This window comes from Augochlora pura, chromosome 9 (assembly GCF_028453695.1).
Source record: "Augochlora pura isolate Apur16 chromosome 9, APUR_v2.2.1, whole genome shotgun sequence".
NCBI classification, from domain to species: domain Eukaryota; kingdom Metazoa; phylum Arthropoda; class Insecta; order Hymenoptera; family Halictidae; genus Augochlora; species Augochlora pura.
Window position 1 is genome coordinate 8,491,131 of NC_135780.1, and position 21,186 is coordinate 8,512,316.

A 21,186-nucleotide genomic window follows, 5' to 3' on the forward strand; every position below is an offset into this window, starting at 1 on the left:
TTAGATTGAAAGATCAAAATCATTGGTTATCGTTACATCATTTTAAATTATAATTATTATGTATTCTCTGTTGATATCATAACATAGTACAATAATGATTAAATAAAATGGAAAGAAGCTAATGAGAAATTTAAACCTGATTACATATTCAAAATTCTGAAAAATTTAAGCAATGCTACAAGTTTATGAGGCGGACTCTCAACGGAATATTACTGCCATAAAATTTACGAACTAACATGTGATGTCTTCGTAATCATTGAACAATGTGCGTCTGGTAGGCGTGATTTCGATGTAGACAGCAGTGGACAGTTGGTTGAAGTTAATGGCTGGTACGGCATTTAGTGGTTAAATCTTTAGCAAAAAAGAAGTATAGAAACAGTATTGTAGTTTTAAGTAATAGTATACTCACAACACGATTAAAATTTACGTGAATGGAAGGCGTTACTGTCATGTAGTGCATACATACAATGACGTATAGACGTCAAGTGCACACCAAGTACTTATTTTTTTTCGACTGTTATCATGGGTTCCAGATTGAGGCAAGTAAATCTTTCGTTCAAAACTTTCTTTTCAAAAATAGATATGTACTCGTGGATATTTCTAAGCTTTCGTGTTTATACTTTACAAAACAATTAAAACAAATGAAAGTACTTTCTTCTTTTATTCATGGCATTGTCCAAGTTACTATTTCTCTTTTTTTAATCAATGTTCAGCTCCACTACCCAGTAGATTTGATTATTTAGTTACTAAAATTAAAGACATATAAATAGTACAACAAATTTGTATTTTTTAACATAAATATTACTTTTATGACATTTCCAGAGATAATGTACAACATCTCTTTGAATGTTTTTGCGAGGTGGCTGCACCATTGGGAGAAAAACTACCATGGATACTTCAAAAGTATCCTAGCTCCTTTTTGGACGAAGAAATACTTAAGTCGGTACCTAAATTTGCATACCCTTGTGAAATAGAAAAGTAAGTTTTTAAGAATTATTTGCTTTGAACAATTATACACAAATTTTTTATGTACTGGTGAAAATTGTTATAGTTGTATAAAATTATTTCAGCCTTGTGGTACAACATTTTTCATTTGTACTCACTAGCATTGATTCTAAGTGGACATTTGGATTCTGTCGACATGATCCCAAGACAGATACTGGTCTAGTAATTTTAAGTGCATTGCCGTGGCATGAAATATTTTATAAGTTAGTATTTCTTTCATCACATTAAAAACTAGATACTATGAAAAAACTGCAACAGATTTTGATACATTTAAAGTCATCTCATTTTATGTATAAATAGGCTCTTAAACAAAATTGCTACGTTGATTCAGAGCACTGGAAATGGAGAAGATCTTTGGAAATTTCTTGAAACCGTATATAATAGTACAGTTCCCATCCCTGGTAGTTCCACATCTATTCCTGTACCAAATTCTAAAGTGGTATGTAGTTTGCTGAGCATGCTTCTTACTTAATATTTTGCAAGTTATATATTTATTAATTTGCAGAACTTTATTTATCAAAGTCCTAAGCAATTTCAATTACCGAGTATACCAGAAAATGTAAGTATTTGAAAATCATTTGTTATACTTTTGTGCATGGAATAATTACTGTATGAATCTTTTTTACATTTCAGAGAAATTTGACTGAATATTACAGTGCTGTTGATGCTCATAATATGATGATAGTGTTTGCTTCCATGCTATGTGAGCGGCGTATTATTTTCACTTCAAAACGTCTTTCAAGATTGAGTGCTTGCGTTCAAGCGTGTAACGCTTTAATTTATCCAATGATTTGGCAACATATATATATTCCAGTTTTGCCATTATCTTTAATAGATTATTTATTAGCACCGATGCCGTTTTTAATCGGAGTACCATCTCCAACTCTTCAGGTATTTAAATATTCGTTTCCATTTAAATCAATAAATAGTCAAGTTTTGTATTTTAATATTTTGTTTAATTTGTAGAGAGTCCGAAAAAGTGATTTGGGAGAAATAGTTATATTGGATGCGGATAACAATATCATAGAATCTCCGTTCGAAGATTTAGAGTCTTTACCTCAAGACGTAGTTCGTATAAACACTTAATTTTATTTTTCGAATATCGATTTAATTCTTAAGGAATAAACACATCGTAAATAATAAAATAAAAAGTTTCTTTGTCCCAGGTAGCCAATTTAAAGAAGGCATTACGCAATAGAGCTATGCTACTCGGTGATGGGGTGTCTAGGGCATTTTTGCGAGCATTGGTGCAGTTAACTGCTGGCTACAAGGATGCATTAATTTTAGAACAAGGCCAGTGTATTACATTTAATCAAAATGCATTCGTGGAAAGTAGGCCATCTTCTATGCAACCTTTTGTACGAAAAATGTTGGAATTGCAGATATTTCAACAGGTGGAAAAAAAATAAATCTTTTATAATAATTTGGTCGATTAAGCCTTCGTTTGTTATCTAATAATTTGTTTAATAACATTGAAAATCTTATGTAATTTCAGTTTATAGAAGAAAGACTGAATATGCTTAATTCAGGCCTTGGATGCTCAGATGAATTTGAAGTGGAAGCTTGCAGCTATTCCGCCAAATCTAGTAGTAAGTTTATGCAGCAGTATCGAGAATGGACATACGCAATGAGGAAAGAAAGTTCGGCATTTTTTCGCAGTGTAAAAGATAAGGTGAATTATGTATTAATTTATTCTCGAACACATTATACAATAACACAACTCGTTGAACGTATTTGTAGTTCTATTTGTCTGCGGTTTCAGGCCAATCCAGCTATGAAGTATGCAGTTAAATCAGTAAGTAGTTACTAATTGTACAATAAGTTTTATCTACATACGTTTCAAAGCGGATACCGTCTATGTATTGGATCATTTTTACAGGTAAAAGACAAAGGAAAGGACATGAAAACAGCGTACAAAGGACTGAAATGGAAAGGTGGTATGTTGTTCCGTATTATTTAGAATATCTTGGAATCCTTTAATTTTTGTTGACAATTTTCAGGAAGAGCGAACAGAAGTGAAACAAGTAGGAGATTTCACCAGCCGAGGTCTGCACCTAGTTCTCCTACTTCCGACAGAAGGCCTATCGACTTTACATCGCCACCAAAATCACCAAACGGTTTCACAGCGACCACTAGCTATAGAAAAGATCTTCGGTTACGTAATAGCAATTTCGCTGATTCAAGGTACATTGCTATTTGTCGACTCAACACTTCTACTTCATTATACAACATATACTTCATTTGTACCGCTGAATTTTTGTAGAAAACAATATTCGCCATTAAGTCCTAGTTCTCCGGAAGAAACTGATTCACCGCCAGAACGAGTGAACATTGACCTTATGCAAGAGCTTCGTCACGTAATATTTCCTAATACACCTCCTGTTGATAGAACAGTAAGTATACAAGTATACATTTATAAAGAAGTATTATCGAATTATGTATTAGATTGAATTATTTTGTTAAACCTAATGTTTCATTTGTAATTGAAGTGTATACATACAGCAGTACATATTGCTTATCACAATGTGTAACGTCTTTGTTAGCAGCATCGGTAGCATGGTTATCAAATTATAAATACTCTATGGACATTAAAATTCTCTGTTCAGAATCACTTGATTCGTGCATGCATTATCTAAAAATGTTTTTCTTTCAAATTCCAATGATCAAATAGAAATAAATTTCTGTAGTCCGCTATTGTTTTAAATCTAATTCTTAAATAGAATTTAAGTTCATTAATTTTCCTGTAATGTTGTATGTCCGTGGAGTAACTTTATATGTGCATCCATTATGTTCATAATTCTGTGTGATGGATCAATTTCAGTTGAAGCCAGTACGCAGTTTAGACAGTTTGAGACCTGCATGGAGTGGACATATGCGGCACGGTCCTCCACCTAGTACAAATGTTGCAAATCCCATCATCACAGTCACCTCGTCCGCAAAAACTCCATCTTATCATGTTCCGCATTCCAGCTTCGGTAGATCAATCGATCGGACGAACATTTTGCTAGATATCAACGACGTATTAATTGATAACATTCAAACCGGTGCAAATAGATCATTACCATTGAACTCGTTCGCCATGAAGTCAAACAATGTTGTCGAGAGTAAAACGGACAAAATACCGTTTTCACCTGTTTCACAAGAATGTGCTGACAACGTATGTTCAAAGAACGTAGACCTGATCATGCAAAAAATAAAAACATGCCAACAAAAAAATATTGTTGGAGTTTGCTCAAGTAACGTGAAATTTTATACTGACGACATTCTCACCAATTATGATCCAGGAATGGATGGGAAATCTTTTGATTTGCATTTAAAAACTCTAGAATCTTCTACTAGTCTGAAAGATAACGACCCGTTCGATACAAGCAAAGTGTTCACACCTTCCTACTTGCAATCAACAATTTTCCAAACCACAAGCGCATCATTGTCTGTTAATTCGAACGTTTCATACTATGCATTCAATAGCACATCCTGCTCTGCACATTCGAAGGTAAACGTCATCAATCGTTGTCTTTTGTTTGTGAATCTACGGTACTTACACGTACATCGGTGTATACGTACATACATATGTACCTAACATGCAGATGTATACGGGGATTCTAATTGATAATTGTTCCAAGTCAAAGTTACATTCGGTAAATTGTTTTTGTTAGACCTCTGGATTACATAGTTGAGACTAGTTGGGTTGCAATTAGAATCCTAAATAAATGAACAATCATTTATGTATACCGGATAAATGTGTCATACCTAGTAACGCTATTATTTTATTATTACAGGACTCCCCCGAAGTGCCAGATTTAATTAGATTAGACTCGACAGTGAGTAGTGACGACTTTGATCCGCTGCTTACCAAGTCCACGGAATTTCCCAATTCAAAACAGATGACGCAGTCGTTGCATGCGCCGGAAATGGGAGAAGGCCTTAGCAACCCACTATATCCGTACTTTCAACCTCTGCACAAAACCACCGAAAAACCAAAATCATCAGACAATATCGGCGACTTGGATCTGTTACAAGCGTATGGCTTGGATTTTAATAAATTTAATATAAGTAACTGCGGTTCACCGACCAAAAATGCTGCAACGTGTAATAATACATCTGAGAGTAATGTTGGCAATGTCGATAGCGCGTTTAGCTTAACATTGAACGCTACCGCCATTAAATCACAAAATAATTGGACGAAATTCGAGTAAGTGGTACATTAGCAATGAAATTACACATGTTCACTTCACATATCACAATTGTGTAAATACGTAGGGGTAGTTTATTTCTCACTTCTCTCTGTTCCATTAATTTACGAAAATATCATCGAACTTTTACACTACAGAGTGAATTATAGTTGCTAAATACAGATGAAAGAATTTTACATACGAAAGATTAGTAATATAGAATTACAGATAATGATCAATGAATTGTAACGTTTTAGCACGAATCAGCAAAACGGGTCGTAATGGTATTACTTTATAGCACAACTCGTAATAGAATGTCTTCGCGCTTTTGTAACAAGAAGATGATAATGATTAATGTTCAAATCAATCGTGCGTTTATGTACGAAGTTTTTAGTCCCGTGTTTGCATAGAATTTTTGTTATATTTTCAACTGTAAATGCTAGAAATGAAAAAATCCTACCAAACATTGAAATTAACACTGAAAAATCATTAGAAATATATACCATTTAATACATATATTATTTAAATAAATCTTTTGAGTATAATCTAATCTATGTACATTGAAATTATTAAAAAGCGTAAACTTATAAAATGAAAGTCGTATTCACGCAAACAAATAATACTGACAATGTGTAAAGGTACTTGTAAACTATGCTTACATTACGTGGTCATTCGTGTTGTCCAATGATGTTTAATCCACAATAACATATTCCCATTTCTTTCGAGCTTGTCAGTGGTCAGAATATTGAAAATATTTGTTTGTAAACACAACAATAGGAGAGAGACAATGATCGTTTTGATACTCAAATGGTTGATTTTCATTGAGAAAACTAGTATTTAATTGAATATGTTGGTCAATAAAGGTGATCAACGCAAAGTTGTTCATCTAACATAACTACTTCCACGCGTTACCCTCAAACGTAATTAAATCGTGTGTTATATTAATAGTAATCTTTATCACACGTAATCGTTAGATAATAGAATTAATGAATTGAAACCTATTGAATACGTTTATTGAAATCATTAGTTTGTCATTGTTAGATTTGAAGTATATTAATTTTTTAACGATTGTTGCACATTCGTCGTTAACGCTTTATAATAAATGAACATGAAAAATAAATGCTTTTTACATAGTCATTATTATAATATTTGTACGACTATATGTACACATATACGTTACCTGTCTTTCCTCTTGTCTTTAAAGAAGAATAAACTTATTAACATAGAAAAATTGAACATACAATTAGGTGATTTTAAAAACGAATTCATGCACTGGATGAAGAATTTAATTTTCTTTTTAATCTATCAGATTAGAATTATGTAGTATTAGCTATTACCAGTAGAGTTAAATAAATAAGACATTAATGAAAGAATAAATATCAGAAAAATGATCGTTACATTGTTTTCAGAGCAGCGATTGCATCAATAATTTGTTGCAATTCTCCTTCACTATTTAGCATCTTCTCTTTGTTACTGTTTTGAATATCCAAAGGTACCTTAATATTGTAATCAGGAACTTCCATAGCCTTCCTTGTTTTTTCTATAGTATCTATCAATTGTCCTTCCCTTTTAGAAAGCTTTTCTAACTCTTTATTTGGATCGATTAAACCCTGTAATCAGATTTATAAATTAAACAAGAGTATACATTTACTATTGAAATGAACTAGAAGAAAAATGTCATTACCTTTAACAGTAGATGCACTTGAATTTTGTCTGTCACTGTAATGATAGCGCATCCAGATGGGGGTTCGTTTGTACGTATCGTAGAGTAAGCAAGGGTCTCTATTAACAATTGATAGTTCATAAGCTTCTGTTTCTGGCTGTGATCGGTGCATGTAATAAATGCTTCGGTTTTAGTTTTATTTGGTAAATTATAAGTAGCACGCGTGGACCTGACATTTTTTATTAGTTTCATAACAAACTCAACATCCTTCTCTATTTCTAGATTTCTCCAGGAACACTCGGATTCCTCTGGATAAGGGCTGACACAAATACTGGGATAAATTTGCTTCTTGTGAGGTAAACGTTGATAAAGTTCTTCTGTTATGAACGGCATAAATGGAGACAGTAATCTTAATCCTACGTCCAGCGTTCTGAACAAAGTTTTTCTTGCCGCGTGTTTCTTTTTGTTATCGTTTCCTTGAAATACTGGTTTCAAATACTCCAGGTACACGTCGCATAAATCGTACAACCAAAGATTGTAGCAGGTAGTCGTAGCCGTGGTAAAGTCATATTGTTCCATTGCTTTGTCGCAAGTGTTTGCGGCGTAACTTACGCGAGAGAGCATCCACAAATCAACGTTTGTGTACGCTTCAAAACCAAGGGAATCTGCACCATGATTGCTACTAATGCTATCATTATAATTATAGTTACAATTACTATTGCGAACTTTACAGACAGATTCAGGTAAGGCTTTACCTTTTGCCGGACGGAACAACAATTGTTCTTGTTCACTGAACGACGCAATGTGTTTAAACCAGCGATGCAAATGCGGATAACTGACAATGTTAACATTTAGTTCGATGAAAGTCAAATATACTTTCGCGTCTGTTTGCGACGGTGTGTATCCATCTAGGTAAGGATAATCGCATAAATAATTATTTAAGGCATCTTGCACACAAGTCTCCTTCAAAATGCACTTATACCAATCATTGTTATCGAGTACGTTAGTTTCGCTCTGCACAGCTAACATAGGCTCTGCCAATTCGCCATTGTTGTCGATAGTATTTAAATTAAGATACATCAAAGCAAATTTTGTTGCATTCCATATTTTGTTGCAGAAAAATCTGTAGCCTTGTACGCGCAGAATATCGAGATTGATGTCTCGGCCCTGAGAAGTGTACGCGCACAAGGCGAATCTTAACGCATCCGTGCCGCACTCTGGAATCCCCTGTGGGTAATCGCGTTTCTGTCCTTCTATTGCACGTTTCAGTTCTCTCGGATCTAAATTGCTGTCCAACAGTTGTTTGTGAAGATCTTCCAATGATATTCCGTTAATTACGTCCATTGGGTCTATTACGTTTCCCAGGGATTTACTCATTTTTCTACCATGTGCATCTCTGACCATTGCGTGCAAATAAACTTCTTTAAATGGCAACTTTCCTAACAACTTTTGTCCAAAGAACACCATTCTGGCCACCCAAAAGAACAGTATATCGTGCCCAGTTTCTAATAACGAGCCAGGATAGAACGCCTCGAGTTCTTCGGTCTGATTTGGCCATCCGAATATCGAGAATGGAAATAGGCCAGAAGAAAACCATGTATCCAATACATCGGGATCTTGTTCAACTATTATATTGTCCACAGTTGTACCTAACTTTCTAGCTGCTTTCTCCTTAGCTTTGCTTTCTGACCGCGCACTGACCCACAATTCTTCGCGTAACTGCATATTTATTTCCTCATCGAGTACCGTAACGACGTACGCGGGGATACGATGACCCCACCATAACTGACGCGAAATGCACCAGTCCCTAATATTTTCCATCCAATGATACCAGATTTTCTTATATTGATCTGGAATAATTTTCAATTCGCCGGTTTGCACCGCTTTCATTGCATTCCCTGCCATTTCACTACACCTCACGTACCATTGAGGTTTCATCAATGGCTCAACGATATCTTTAGATCTACTGCATATTGGCACTACCATGGGATTATCTTTAATTTCAACGAATAAATTTCTTGCTGTTAATTCTTCTATTATGGCTGCCCTAGCATGAAATCGTTTCATTCCCTAATCAATCCAATTTAAATATAATTAGTTATTTACAACAATTTATTTTCGATAATAAAAAAGCACTTGTAACTAATACAAGTAATATAAATACCGTAAATTTCCCATAATCACCAGTAACATCCCCATTGTCATTGAAAATTGTAATAAACTCTAAGTTGTGCCTCTTTCCTATCTCGTAATCGTTAGGATCATGAGCAGGTGTAATTTTTACAGCTCCTATGAAACATGTAAGTGTAAATCATATTCACATGGAAAGATTTTGTACAATTGTAACACTTACCTGTTCCAAATTCCTTTTCAACGTATTCGTCAGCGATAATAGGTAATTTTCTATTGCAAAACGGATGCTGCACGTATTTTCCAACAAATGTAGTGTACCTAGTATCTTGCGGATGCACAGCAATGGCGGTATCTCCTAGCATAGTCTCAATTCGAGTAGTTGCCACAACTATCCTTTCCTTAGTACCAATTACTTCATAAGCAAATAATACTAACATTCCAAATTCCACTTTTTCTTGATATCCAGGAATTGAAAGTAACGTTCTACCCGTTAATTCTACTTTATCAACCTAAAGCGAAAAACTATGTTATACACATAACTTAGAAATATATCTTGCAAGTAAACCGTCTTACTTCTATATCAGAGATAGCACTTTTTAGAGTGCATGACCAGTTCACCAAACGATTACTCCTATATATTACACCTTCGTCGTGTAGCCTTATAAATGCTTCTGTAACAGCATTGCACAGTTTTGGATCCATAGTAAAACAAGCACGGTCCCAATCAAAGGAACCACCTAGTTTCTTTAATTGTAAATAAATTCTGTGCCCTTTTCTGAAATACATTTATCAAGCATCATAATCTTACTTTTTCTCCTTTTTCTTTTCATTCCTCTAATGTTTATTTACACCTACTCTTCTTTCCAATTCCAAACTTTCTCTATAAACTTTTCTCTTCCTATATCGTGGCGACTCTTTTGTTGCTCCTTCCATAGTTTCTTTTCAACGACTACTTGTGTAGCAATACCAGCATGGTCACAACCTGGATTCCATAGAGTTGTACGTCCTTTCATGCGATTCCTTACAAATTATAAATGTCTACTATGTACAACTAAAGACAATGGTAATGTCTTGTAATTACATGATAATGCTTACCATCTTGTAATGGCATCTTGAACAGCATTAGTTAATGCATGTCCGAGATGAAGAACTCCGGTGACATTCGGTGGTGGTATGACCATAATAAATTTACCTTTAGGATTTGGTTCTGATATAGCTCTACCCTGTCAAAAATAATGAAGAAAGTTAACATCTTACAGATTTGCGAGCTTACTATATCACAAATAATCTAATTACATACACCATATTCAGGTTTGAAAAATCCTTGCTTTTCCCACCATGAATACCACATAGCTTCAACATATTTTGGACTATATGTATCAGGCATTGTACAATTAACATCCTTTTTCTCTCCTAGAGGTGTATCAATAATATAGACGGCTGATTCTTTGGAATTCTTCTTATTTTCACTTTTCTGAAATCAAAATTGTGTAACCTTCATTGCAACACTATTATAATTGAACCAACCATGCAAAACTACGATATGTAACTGAAACCTCATAAAGAAAGGACACAAGTTTAGATAATTATTTAAAATCATACAAATATCATTCAAATTTTGAAAATCTATAATTGCAATGACCATATGGCCATCCAAGGACGATAAAGTAATGTGAATGTTATAAAAGATAATCCTGTATACTCACTTCATTCTTTTCTTTCACTTTCACCGTTTTATCGACGATTTCTTTCTTTCCTTGTTTTTGCTTGAACTTTTCGAGTTTTGCCAATTTCTTGGCTTCTTTCTGCAATTGTTTCGCGGTCTTTTGCGGAGCTTCGATCTCTCCATTTACTTTCTCGTCTTTTATATCGACCATTTTACCAGTAGTCACGGTTTCTTCTTCATATATCACGTGCAATGCACAATTTCAATCTGACGACACAATTTAAACAATTACAATTTTAACCATGCGCTTTTTCACGGACAGGACATTGGATTCGTACCAACTCGTACTGTGTAGTATGTACAGAAATGGGTTTTACTCCTGCACACCTGCAGGCCGCAGCTTGATTCGTCAACGAGAGTTGACATAGAAATTTTCGTTGCTTTATAATAATTGGCTGAAGATTCACTGCTGAGATATGATCCACTGCGGATTGTATGCGCAGTAAAATGGTGGGGAATTACACGCCAGCTTAGAGAGTAAGAAAAAGTATACAGCAGTAGGACTCGTGCCTCATCATAATAAGTAGCTGAGCTTCCTCATTGTAAATATTTGTATCCCCACCATTTTAATGCGCATCAAATCCACAGTGAACTTTGTCTTAGCAGTAAATTATCAACCAATCAGAAAAGAACAGTTTCTGTACCTGCCCTTATATTACTAAGCGGTTTGGCTCCGCATCAGCTTACTGTAGTTGTAGTTGTATATACAATGTATGACGTCAGGTGTACACATCTGACAGTTCAGTAAAATCATGTGCGACAACAATCTATTGACGACATTAATGTCCATGGTAATAACTGTGCCTACGTATACATGGTTCCATGGGAAATTTTTAATATCATATTAGAAACGTATTTTTTCTGAGGAATTAAAGTACTACGTACAATTATCGATGATTTACTTAATTTCTGACAATGCTTTTTCATATATCATAGGATAATGCTTCTGACCACCTTTGAAGTTAGACATTTATTGCCTCTGATTCCAACCTAATTTCACGTAAACACGTACATGAAAAGTGATATAATTGAATTGAAGACAAACAGGATTGTAATATTCTGGAAAAATGTTTAAAAAATTTAAGGACAAACTCGCCGAGGAAATGAAACAATCACCTGCCAGACTGCAAGCGAGCATGCAGCAATTGGCCCAGGTTTGACATTTCATTCAACATTGAAATATCAAATCGAAACAATACTGAATATTATAAAATGTACAATTTGTACTAGTTAAATATATGTTAGCAATATTATGATTTAATATTAATACGTGTTGTTTGTATTAATTTTATAAATCACTTAGTACTTAACTTATTACTTAAGTTATTACTTAAGATTACCTTTTATTTGGAAAATTATTTTAATTTTCATACCATTTAATATGAATTTCCATTAATAAACTGTTTTTCATGTTTAGGCTGTTGTGTCCCCTTCTTTGTCCAACAGTTCTATTCAGGAATTATCTACATCAAACGACAATTTTAGTTTAACTGAGGAAGGAGATGGTGAGTTCATGCAACAACTTCCTTGTGATAAAAGTGCCTGTAGATAAAGATTGCTATGACCAGTTTCAATACCACATGCATTAAAATTATGTTATAGTGGAAGTAAAAGAAACATTTATAGTTTATTTGTCATGTATTAATTTATAGAAACTCCAAAAAATAGTCCTGCGAAACACGGTTTCCAAAATGTGGATCTAATATCACCTACATCAAATTCCATGGGTATATCTAGAAGATCATCAATTAGCAGTGTTACTAGTGACACCTCCGCACTTTTTCCAATTTATGAAAGCCCTGCTAACATGTATCACTTACAGGTGAAATATTTGTAAAATTACTAATAATAATTAAGTGAGATTTGTTTTCAACTTCATTTATGTTCATTTCTGTTGTTTTTGTAGTCTGATATGGATCAGTCTGCCAGTGAAATAGATGAAAATATAAGTCCACAATTGGATAAAATTACAAAAGATCAAATATATTCAGCTTACCGTAAAGTACAAACAAAATATCATAAATATCGTGGGAGATATACTGATTTAGCAACACATTATCGAGAATTAGAAAGAGTCAAAGGCAAGTTAGAGTCGGTTTTAGTGGAATCTCAGGATAAAGCACTAAGACGCATAGCTGATTTGAAAGAACAGTGTCAATTAGAACAACAAGCCAAAGCTCATTTGGAAGAAGCATTGAGAAATGATATTGAAGAAAAGGATCACATTATAAATACACTAAATACAAAGGTAATAACAATTTTATTACAAATGTTTATTATTAATAATAACAAAAAGTGTCATAAGAAATGTAACTAAAATTGTTAAATCATGTTTTTACCAATTTTTTTTATTTATTTTTGGTAGGTTTATTTGAGATTACATGAAGGTCATAATATTATAGGTTGCTAAAACATTAAAGCAATTTTTTTGCTTGCTATAATATTTGTTCTCTTATGATTCTTTGACACTTTTTATTGTTATCTATAATAAGTGAGATAATTAGAATGGTTACATTAATTATGATAGTCTGCATAAATTATTAAATCCTAATATTGTATGCCAGGTAAAACTTCTGCAAATGAATGGAACAAATTTAGAAGGTGCAACTTCAAATGTTAATGATGAGAAAGAAAATTCGAAAGATAACCTCATTGACTTAAGCACTGAATCATCGACTAATTTGAACGAAAATGCATTGTCAATAGAAAATGCTCAGCTAAAAGATAAGCTGAAAAAATTGGAAAATGTTGTTTTAAAATGGAAGGATTCTTTGAAACGTAATAAAGAAAAGTTTATTGAAGTAGTAGCAGAGAAAAATACATTAGAAACTGATTATGAAGCATTGAAAAGTTCTTATATAGCAAAAGAAAAAGAGCTAAGTAATGCATGCATGGAGATTAAAATCTTGACGGAAGAAATGAATATTTTGAAAAAGCGAGAAGAAGAATCTGCAATATCGTTAGCTGAAAACAAACTTTCTATACATAGAGAACTGGAAGATAAGGAAGAACAAATAAAACAGCTTAGATTAGATTTGAAACACATGACAGAGTCAAAAAATAGTTTAAGTGACGCTATTAATAAATATAAAACGGAAATCGAAAAATTGGAATTACTCCATTCTTCCCAAAATTTAGATCCTGAAAAAAAGGAAATCGTACAAGATATTTCAAGAGGCAAAACGGAGGCCCTAAGACTTATGCAGCAAGAAATGCAGCAAAAATTAATTAATTTAGAAGAAAAAGAGAGCTTAGAATGTGACAATGATTTTCATGGTAATAAGGAACCTTCCAAAAAATTTGAAAAATCTGAAATGGAAAATACACCAGAGAAAGCATTGAAGATGGCTGACAACGAAGTACTTGAAGAATTAAAATCTAAAATAGATGGAAAAGAACATGAATTACAGGAAATGAAACAAAGAGTAGATACATTACAAAAAAATATTGAAGAATATCAAGATGAAAAAGAAAAGTTGTCCATGAAACTCTCGAGTTGTAAAGTTTATTGTAAAGAATTAAAAAATGAGCAAGATGCTCAGAAAATTATTTTTGAAGATAAAAAGAAAGAAGCACAAATGAGAATTGAAAAACAACAAGGAATAATTCAAACTCTTGACGAAGAATTGAACAACATAAGAGCTGCTTTGATAGATAGAGACAAAGTATGTGAAAACTATAACATTAAAATTCATGAGTATTCAAAATCGTTAGATAAAGCTAAAGAAACATTGCATACTCAAGACCAAGAAATAAAAGCTCTCAAAGAAAAAGTACAAAATAATTCAGAACTAAATAGATTAAATGAAGAATTGGAAAATAAAAATACTGAATTGCTTGGAGTGTACAGTGAGCTTAAATCCTGCAAATCTAGTATTTCTGATCTTAGAAATAAACTTCAAGTAGATTGTTCTAATGCTGAGTTACTCCGCCAAGAAAAATGTGTTCTAATTAAAAACATCGTAAATTATAAAAATTCTGTTAAATTATTAAAGGAAGATAGGATGTATATTAAAGATAATGTAACTGAACATTTTATACAGGTTAACAATGTAATTACTAATCTTAAAATGATACTTACAACATGTCTAGACAGATATACAGCTACTCAAAAAGATGAACTAGTAAGTATACAAATGAAAATGCAAGAACTTAAACGAGAAAATGACAAATTACAGACTGAATTAAGAGATACTTTATCTCTTAAACGTACTTTAGAAATAGATTTTGAAAAATGTAAAGAACAGTTTAAAGAAATGTCATTAATACAAGAGGCGCGAAATGAAATCGAATTAAAAAATTCAAAACTTGAGAATCAAATTGAAGAACATCTAAAAATAATAGAATCGTGGAAGTGGAAGTATGATTCTTTATTACAAGAAGAAAATAAACTTAACTCTACAAATCAATTACTTTCCAACGAGATCACTGAGCTAAAAGAACAGCTTCAACGAGCAGCTAATGATATAACAAAATTAGAAAATTTGAAAGAGGATTATAAACAGGCAATTGATACTATTGCGTCGTTGAAATCTGAAAATTTAAATTGTCACCTATTAGAAAATGAAACAAAATCTTTACAAGCAGAAATACAATATTTGAAAAATAATTTAACTGAAAAGGATGAAGAAATAAATACTTCGAACGAATCTTTAAGAAGTAAAGAAAAAATTATAGAAAATTTAAATACTGAGAAGGAAAGTAATATTAAACTAATCGAAGAACATGAAAAACAAATTATCGAACTTACAAACACAAATAAAACATTAAACAAGACACTGGGAATAAAAGTAGGTCAACTAAAAAAATTTAAATCTATCAAGGAAAATCATGATGCCACAATACAACAATTAAATGATCAAATTAATGAAATGAAGACTGAAAATACGAAATTACTTGATCAGTTAAATTCGCTAGAGAAAGTAACAGATACACTAAAATCTGAAAATTGTCAAATAGTAGAACTAAAGAATAGTAACACGATAATATCTACAGAATTAGAACAATTGAAATTAATCCAAAACGAAGTAAATTTAGAAAATAAAAATTTAAAAGATAAACAAAATGAATTTTTGAAACTCAATCAAGAACTAAACGAATCTAATGAGAAAATGGAGAAAGCGATTTCTGATTATCAACAACAGAATCAACAACTGCTTAATGATGGTATGAAATTGCAAAAAGAAATTGAACTATATAAAAATAATTTGAAGGAACAAGATAAAGATACAGAAAATTTAAAGATGCAAATAATAACACTAAATACAGAGCTGCATAAAAGAGATGAAGAATTACACTCACAAATAAAAGAGTTAAGCAAATACAAAAATGAAACGGAGGAAGTTAAGAAACAACTACAAAATGAAATATCTGAGTTGAAATCAACATTAGAGAATAATAATAACATAGAAGACAAAAATAAGAAACTTATAGCAAATATAGAGACATTAAAAGAAAAACTGACCATATTGACGTCTGTTGAAGAAGAAAATAATAAATTGAAATTAAATTTAAGAACCTTAAATGAAGAGAGAAATAATTTAGAAGAAGTTCAATCACAAAACAATGAGTTAATTAAAATACAGTTATCCTTAAAGCAAAAATTAACAGAATTGGAAAATGTGAATTCTGTAAATACAAAACTTCAATCTAATGTAAACGATTTAGAATCCGAGATTTCTAATTTACGGCAAACACAGACAAGGAACGTCGAATTGCAAAACGAACTTGATAAATTAAAAGTTATGAATGTAGAATTACAGTTTGAAATAAAAAGTATGAATGTAGACAAAGATAGATTACTATCAGAATTGGATGAATTAAAATTTGTGGTAGAAGAGAAAGTAGCTGAATTGAAGTTACTAGATACTAAAAATACAGAATTGTTAAGAGAAATTGAAAGATTAAAATCTCCAATGGCAGAAGAAGAAACAACAGAGTTAGAGTTATCAAAACAAACTATTCAGCATTTGAAAGAAAAAATTACTATTATGCAGGTAGAAATTGAAAGTCTTAAAGAATCAAATGTTGCATTACAGAAAGAAATAGAAGGTGCTAAAAATTGTAATGTTATGGATGAATCTCACATTGAGAAATATGAAAAGTTACAAGAAGAAAATAAAAAACTAGAAGCTCAATTAGATGAAGTATTGCTAACATTCCAAGCAAAAGAATCACAAATGCAAATCATCAATAACGATTTAAAAAACCAAACAGACAAATTACGAGAAGAATTAAAAACACATGAAGAAGAACAAAGCATGAGAATAAAGCAGTTAGTTAAAGAATTTCAGGCTCAATTACAAGACAAGGATGAAGAATTGCATGCTGCTTTGGAAAAACGATTTGGTATATTAAAATTATTTTATATAACATAATTTATCTCTTTTTATTATTTTTCTAACTTATATGTGCAAATTATAATACATAATATTGATATTATATATCATTTTATTTAGATCGCCAACAGAATTATGAATCAAATTTAATTCAACAATATAAAGAACAATTAAAAGATTTTCAAATAGAATTAACTGCGAAATCTGAACAAATTGAGAACCTTATTTTAGAAAATAAAAATCTCATGTCCCAAAAATCAAAAGATATAAATCAAGTAATGGAAAAAATTTCATTAATGACTAAGGAACACAATGATGAAATTAAAGAAATTGAAAAAAAATGGAAGGCAATTGTGCAACAAAAGACTGACAAATTGGAAGCAAAACATGAAGAAGAAATTAGCGAATTAACAAAAGAATGGCGAAATGAAAGAAGGGTTGGTTGCAAACAATTTATTATAATAAACTTTTTATAAGATTATATTTTATTTAAAAATTATTTTTCGGCTTCTGTTATCATATCTTTTTTTTATAGTTTTCAATTTTATTTTCATTTATACTTTTTCAGGCTGATGTAGAAACTGATTTAACTTCCAAGGTAAAGTTCACCTTATTTTATTGTTTTCTTATTTTACTCATATATTATAAAATTTAATTTCGGTTCACTTCCTGTTTATTTTACTACGCATTATAGCATAGTTAATTTAAATAATGAATTCAAATTGAAAATTAATCGAAAATATAATTTTAATTAGGAATTAGAGAGCACTTCAAGAGTTGCAATGGCAGCAGTGCAATCAAATACTGGTTCTTTTCATACTCTTCAACAAACCCTAACGGCTCAAAGGCGAGAACTAGTTGAACTTAGAAAAATAGTAAAGTTAAGGCATGATACATTAGAAGATTCAACAGAAATAGAGTATCTTAGAAACATTTTATTTGAGTACATGATGGGAAGAGAAACAATGGTGTTAGCCAGAGTGATTGCTGCAGTCGTTAAGTTTGATCAAGAACAAACAGCAAAAATACTTAAAAAAGAAGAAGATAAAATGACATTGGTAAAAGAATTTAACAAACACATCATATATATGTATACATATAAAATGGTGTAAATTTAAATGACTTGTTGTTTCAGCTTGGTTCTTTGGGTCTAACGTAGTGCAAAATAATGTATATAATTTAATCTATCTATGTAAGTATTTTGTATATTAATTTGTAAGTAACTTATTTGTGAACTATGTAGATGGAAAATGCGATTATTATTTTGTCAAAATTATAAATACAGAATGATAAATATAGATGTGTAGGAAAATATAAGAAATACATTGAATGCTAATATAACAACTTTTTCATAATGTTCTGAACACTTATATGATAAGGTACAACGATTTCGCTTTCTAGTATATCTTCTACCATACAAGGATAAATATACTGTTCATCTCTAAAAATGGTATGTTCTTAACAACTTTTATATCTATTTATAAATCTACCGGTAGAATAGAGATTTATTGTTAACTAAAATTGCTCCATTTTGTGCATGTGCTCTTTCTTGAAATTGTTTGTTATAAAATGTAAAAGATGTCAAAAGTAGGTAATATTTTGTAATATAATTTCGATTTCAAATTTATACAATTTTATTTTATAAAGATAAGACCATTATAAATAATGTAATTGTGCCCATAATTATGAAAGTGGTCTAAGTCATATATTTCTTGTTTCGAGATATTTAATGAATTGCATTTGCATAAATTAAAATATATTATCTTTTTATTTAGAATTTTATTAGTCTTGAATAATGGAAATTTATTATGAATATGAAATTTTGTGTGAATTTCATACAAAAATGTTGTTTTTAAAGTTTGAATTGACTTAGACCATTTTCAAAATTAACTGAATGTACTATAGATGATTTAAAGCAAGAAAGAACTACGAGTTTTATTTGAAACAATAACTTTAATGAAATAATTCATGCGCATTTATTAATGATTCTAAAAAAGTAATGCATTTTTATCATTTCGAGTTTTTAAGATTTTTAAAATGTTCCTGAAAAACTGGAGGAATGTATGGTAGTAAAGACATAATATCTTTATGTTTTTCTTCCGCTACTTGTCATTTTATCGGCTTATTATGTAGTACAGAAACGCGTCAAAGAGGGCCATGCGCCGTTTTCAAGTTATGTTTATATAATTTCTTTAAATTTTTGACTTAGACCACTTTTATAATTAACACTAAATGAATTCCATATAATGTTGAAAGTACAACCACCATCTAATGGTTCATTTTTGACGATATCGTAAAAATTACATTGAATAAATTTAGTTTAAAATAATGTGGTGTAGAGTAACTGATAAACTCATTTTTTTTAAATTTTGACTTAGACCACTTTCATAATTATGGGCACAATTGTATTATGTACATAAATGATGTAATTATTACATGTTAATGAATAAAGTCAATTTAATGATATATTGCTATTTTTTTACTTACAGTATTTATTATATCTATACCTATTATATTTTGTAGTTAGTGAAGCAAACAAGGTCCATATGATAATTGTTAAATTTCTTGAAACCTCGGATTAAAAAGTGCTAGTTTTTGAGGTATTGATAGACCTCTATTCCATGCAAAGAGGTATTCATGTATATATGAAGTTGATGATTTGTTATTATCTTTCAAAATTAATTTTAAAGCTTGATTTCTCTGGTATAATTTACTATAAAATTCATGAGCACCTTCAATATATTTGGGACTAAGTGAAAGCAAATTTTCATAAAATTTAATATCTCTATTACAATTGTTTTCAATTCTTACTGCTGTCCAAGTAAAAATTGCTCCACCATATGTAAAAAGTGCCAATAAAAACCGATACAGAGTCCTCCCCTGCAATGCTTTTATAAAGTATAAACATGTTTCATACATAAAAATTGTAAATGTACCAAGGCCTCCTTGTAACATTATATCATAACGCATACTTCTGGTTTCTATTTTCATGATTTCTCTAGCAATTGCATATTTTTGAGCATATTCTGAAAGTACTATTGATTCTAAGAAATCATGTGCTTCTTTTTTGGTCCAATCAAGAGGTTTATCTTGTATAAATAGCATGTGTTTGTCTATATCCTTTGTACTTTCATATTCATAACTCTGTGGAATTCCAACGATACCTTTACCAAATATAGTAGAGAAGAATCCAGCAGAAAATATATCATAACCATAAACATAAAATAATTCCAGGCGACTTCTATGATCATCTGATAATTTCATATCGTCCATGACCTGTTCAAATCTTTTTTGACATTTTTCTTTAACTGGTTCTTCTGTTTGATCCATGCTAGTTTCGAAATACATTGAAATAAATATCTTATTAAAATAAATATGGGAAAAAAAGCTCAAATTATTTTCAAACACTTACTGATATTTAGCTCTGAAATCCCTATATTTGTCTATGCAATGATGATGTGGTATTATTGCCAAAGCAAGAGTAGCACTCAATCCACTAAATTGTATTAAAGTTCGTAGCATTGCAAAACAATTTATTTCGAAAATATGCAAATTCTAAAATGAAAAATTTGTATATATTAAATAACATTAAAAGATGACTTTAAACAACATATTACTTAAGAAATCAAATATTTCAAAATAAATATAACCTAAAAGAAAAAACATATACAGCATTTCTGTAGAATTTTATACAGTAATACATTACATATTTGAATGATATATGGAACATTATATAATATGTACTTGAAATAGTAATAGCATAGTTACCAGTATATGTATGTTAAAGTTTGCTTCCTAATAAGTGTTACATATGTATATACAATTTCACAGATCATTACAAGCATTACTGACTACACGTGTTTAAAGAACAGGTAAAAGCCGAGTAAATCTTGCAACCGGTGCTCATCTGCGTCTCATCCACATTACCATTACCACAGCCCAGTTTCATCCCTTGCTTTCATGCTAGTTACATAATTTTATTTCCATGAACAAACCAATATTAAAATATCGGATTTCTAATTAACATTATAAGAAAGTTTGTAGATATGTATCTACAATACTTTTTCGTAATACATACATATTAAATACGTTTGAAATTTATACAATACTTTAACCATTGCCATTATTCTGATTTTTTATATTTTGGAT

The 21,186-nt window shown here is 31.1% G+C and overlaps 4 protein-coding genes across 9 annotated transcripts; 2 read left to right on the plus strand and 2 right to left on the minus strand.

Moving 5' to 3' along the window:
* Positions 1-200: 200 nt before the first annotated feature.
* Positions 201-8,286, plus strand: LOC144474719 (DENN domain-containing protein 1A). Of its 4 annotated transcripts, none has more exons than XR_013494778.1 (16): positions 212-539; positions 823-978; positions 1,071-1,208; positions 1,306-1,444; positions 1,511-1,564; positions 1,639-1,896; positions 1,972-2,073; positions 2,172-2,399; positions 2,501-2,677; positions 2,768-2,800; positions 2,885-2,942; positions 3,006-3,189; positions 3,269-3,398; positions 4,785-5,197; positions 7,123-7,752; positions 7,958-8,286. XR_013494778.1 is itself a non-coding variant. In XM_078189881.1 (15 exons), exons 1-15 carry the CDS (start codon positions 523-525, stop codon positions 5,199-5,201), a joined length of 2,763 nt encoding a protein of 920 aa, XP_078046007.1. In that variant the 5' UTR covers positions 201-522; the 3' UTR covers positions 5,202-6,314. The 4 variants fall into 4 exon arrangements, 2 of the variants coding, with proteins under 2 accessions (XP_078046007.1, XP_078046006.1); XR_013494779.1 differs by having other exon boundaries at positions 213-539; positions 2,885-2,939; XM_078189881.1 differs by lacking the exons at positions 7,123-7,752; positions 7,958-8,286 and adding an exon at positions 3,827-4,498 and having other exon boundaries at positions 201-539; positions 4,785-6,314.
* On the minus strand, positions 6,446-11,153 carry Valrs (Valyl-tRNA synthetase). Its single transcript, XM_078189879.1, has 10 exons — positions 10,978-11,153; positions 10,680-10,906; positions 10,274-10,447; positions 10,069-10,196; positions 9,829-9,993; positions 9,547-9,748; positions 9,194-9,482; positions 9,005-9,129; positions 6,862-8,910; positions 6,446-6,787 (listed from the first exon to the last, which is right to left on the minus strand). The coding sequence occupies exons 2-10, from the start codon at positions 10,848-10,850 to the stop codon at positions 6,572-6,574; spliced, it is 3,519 nt and encodes a 1,172-aa protein (XP_078046005.1). The 5' UTR covers positions 10,851-10,906; positions 10,978-11,153; the 3' UTR covers positions 6,446-6,571.
* A 303-nt stretch (positions 11,154-11,456) lies between these two features.
* LOC144474653 (uncharacterized) lies at positions 11,457-18,577 on the plus strand. 3 transcript variants are annotated; one of them, XM_078189744.1, is made up of 10 exons: positions 11,458-11,853; positions 12,117-12,204; positions 12,352-12,521; positions 12,606-12,947; positions 13,264-17,047; positions 17,158-17,474; positions 17,606-17,635; positions 17,793-18,095; positions 18,173-18,229; positions 18,439-18,577. In XM_078189744.1, exons 1-9 carry the CDS (start codon positions 11,767-11,769, stop codon positions 18,194-18,196), a joined length of 5,145 nt encoding a protein of 1,714 aa, XP_078045870.1. In that variant the 5' UTR covers positions 11,458-11,766; the 3' UTR covers positions 18,197-18,229; positions 18,439-18,577. The 3 variants fall into 3 exon arrangements, with proteins under 3 accessions (XP_078045871.1, XP_078045870.1, XP_078045869.1); XM_078189743.1 differs by lacking the exon at positions 18,439-18,577 and having other exon boundaries at positions 11,459-11,853; positions 18,173-18,311; XM_078189745.1 differs by lacking the exons at positions 17,606-17,635; positions 18,439-18,577 and having other exon boundaries at positions 11,457-11,853; positions 18,173-18,311.
* Positions 18,278-21,022, minus strand: LOC144474655 (transmembrane protein 177). The gene is made up of 3 exons (XM_078189748.1): positions 20,806-21,022; positions 20,450-20,592; positions 18,278-20,368 (listed from the first exon to the last, which is right to left on the minus strand). Exons 2-3 carry the CDS (start codon positions 20,557-20,559, stop codon positions 19,594-19,596), a joined length of 885 nt encoding a protein of 294 aa, XP_078045874.1. The 5' UTR covers positions 20,560-20,592; positions 20,806-21,022; the 3' UTR covers positions 18,278-19,593.
* Between the last annotated feature and the right edge of the window lie 164 nt (positions 21,023-21,186).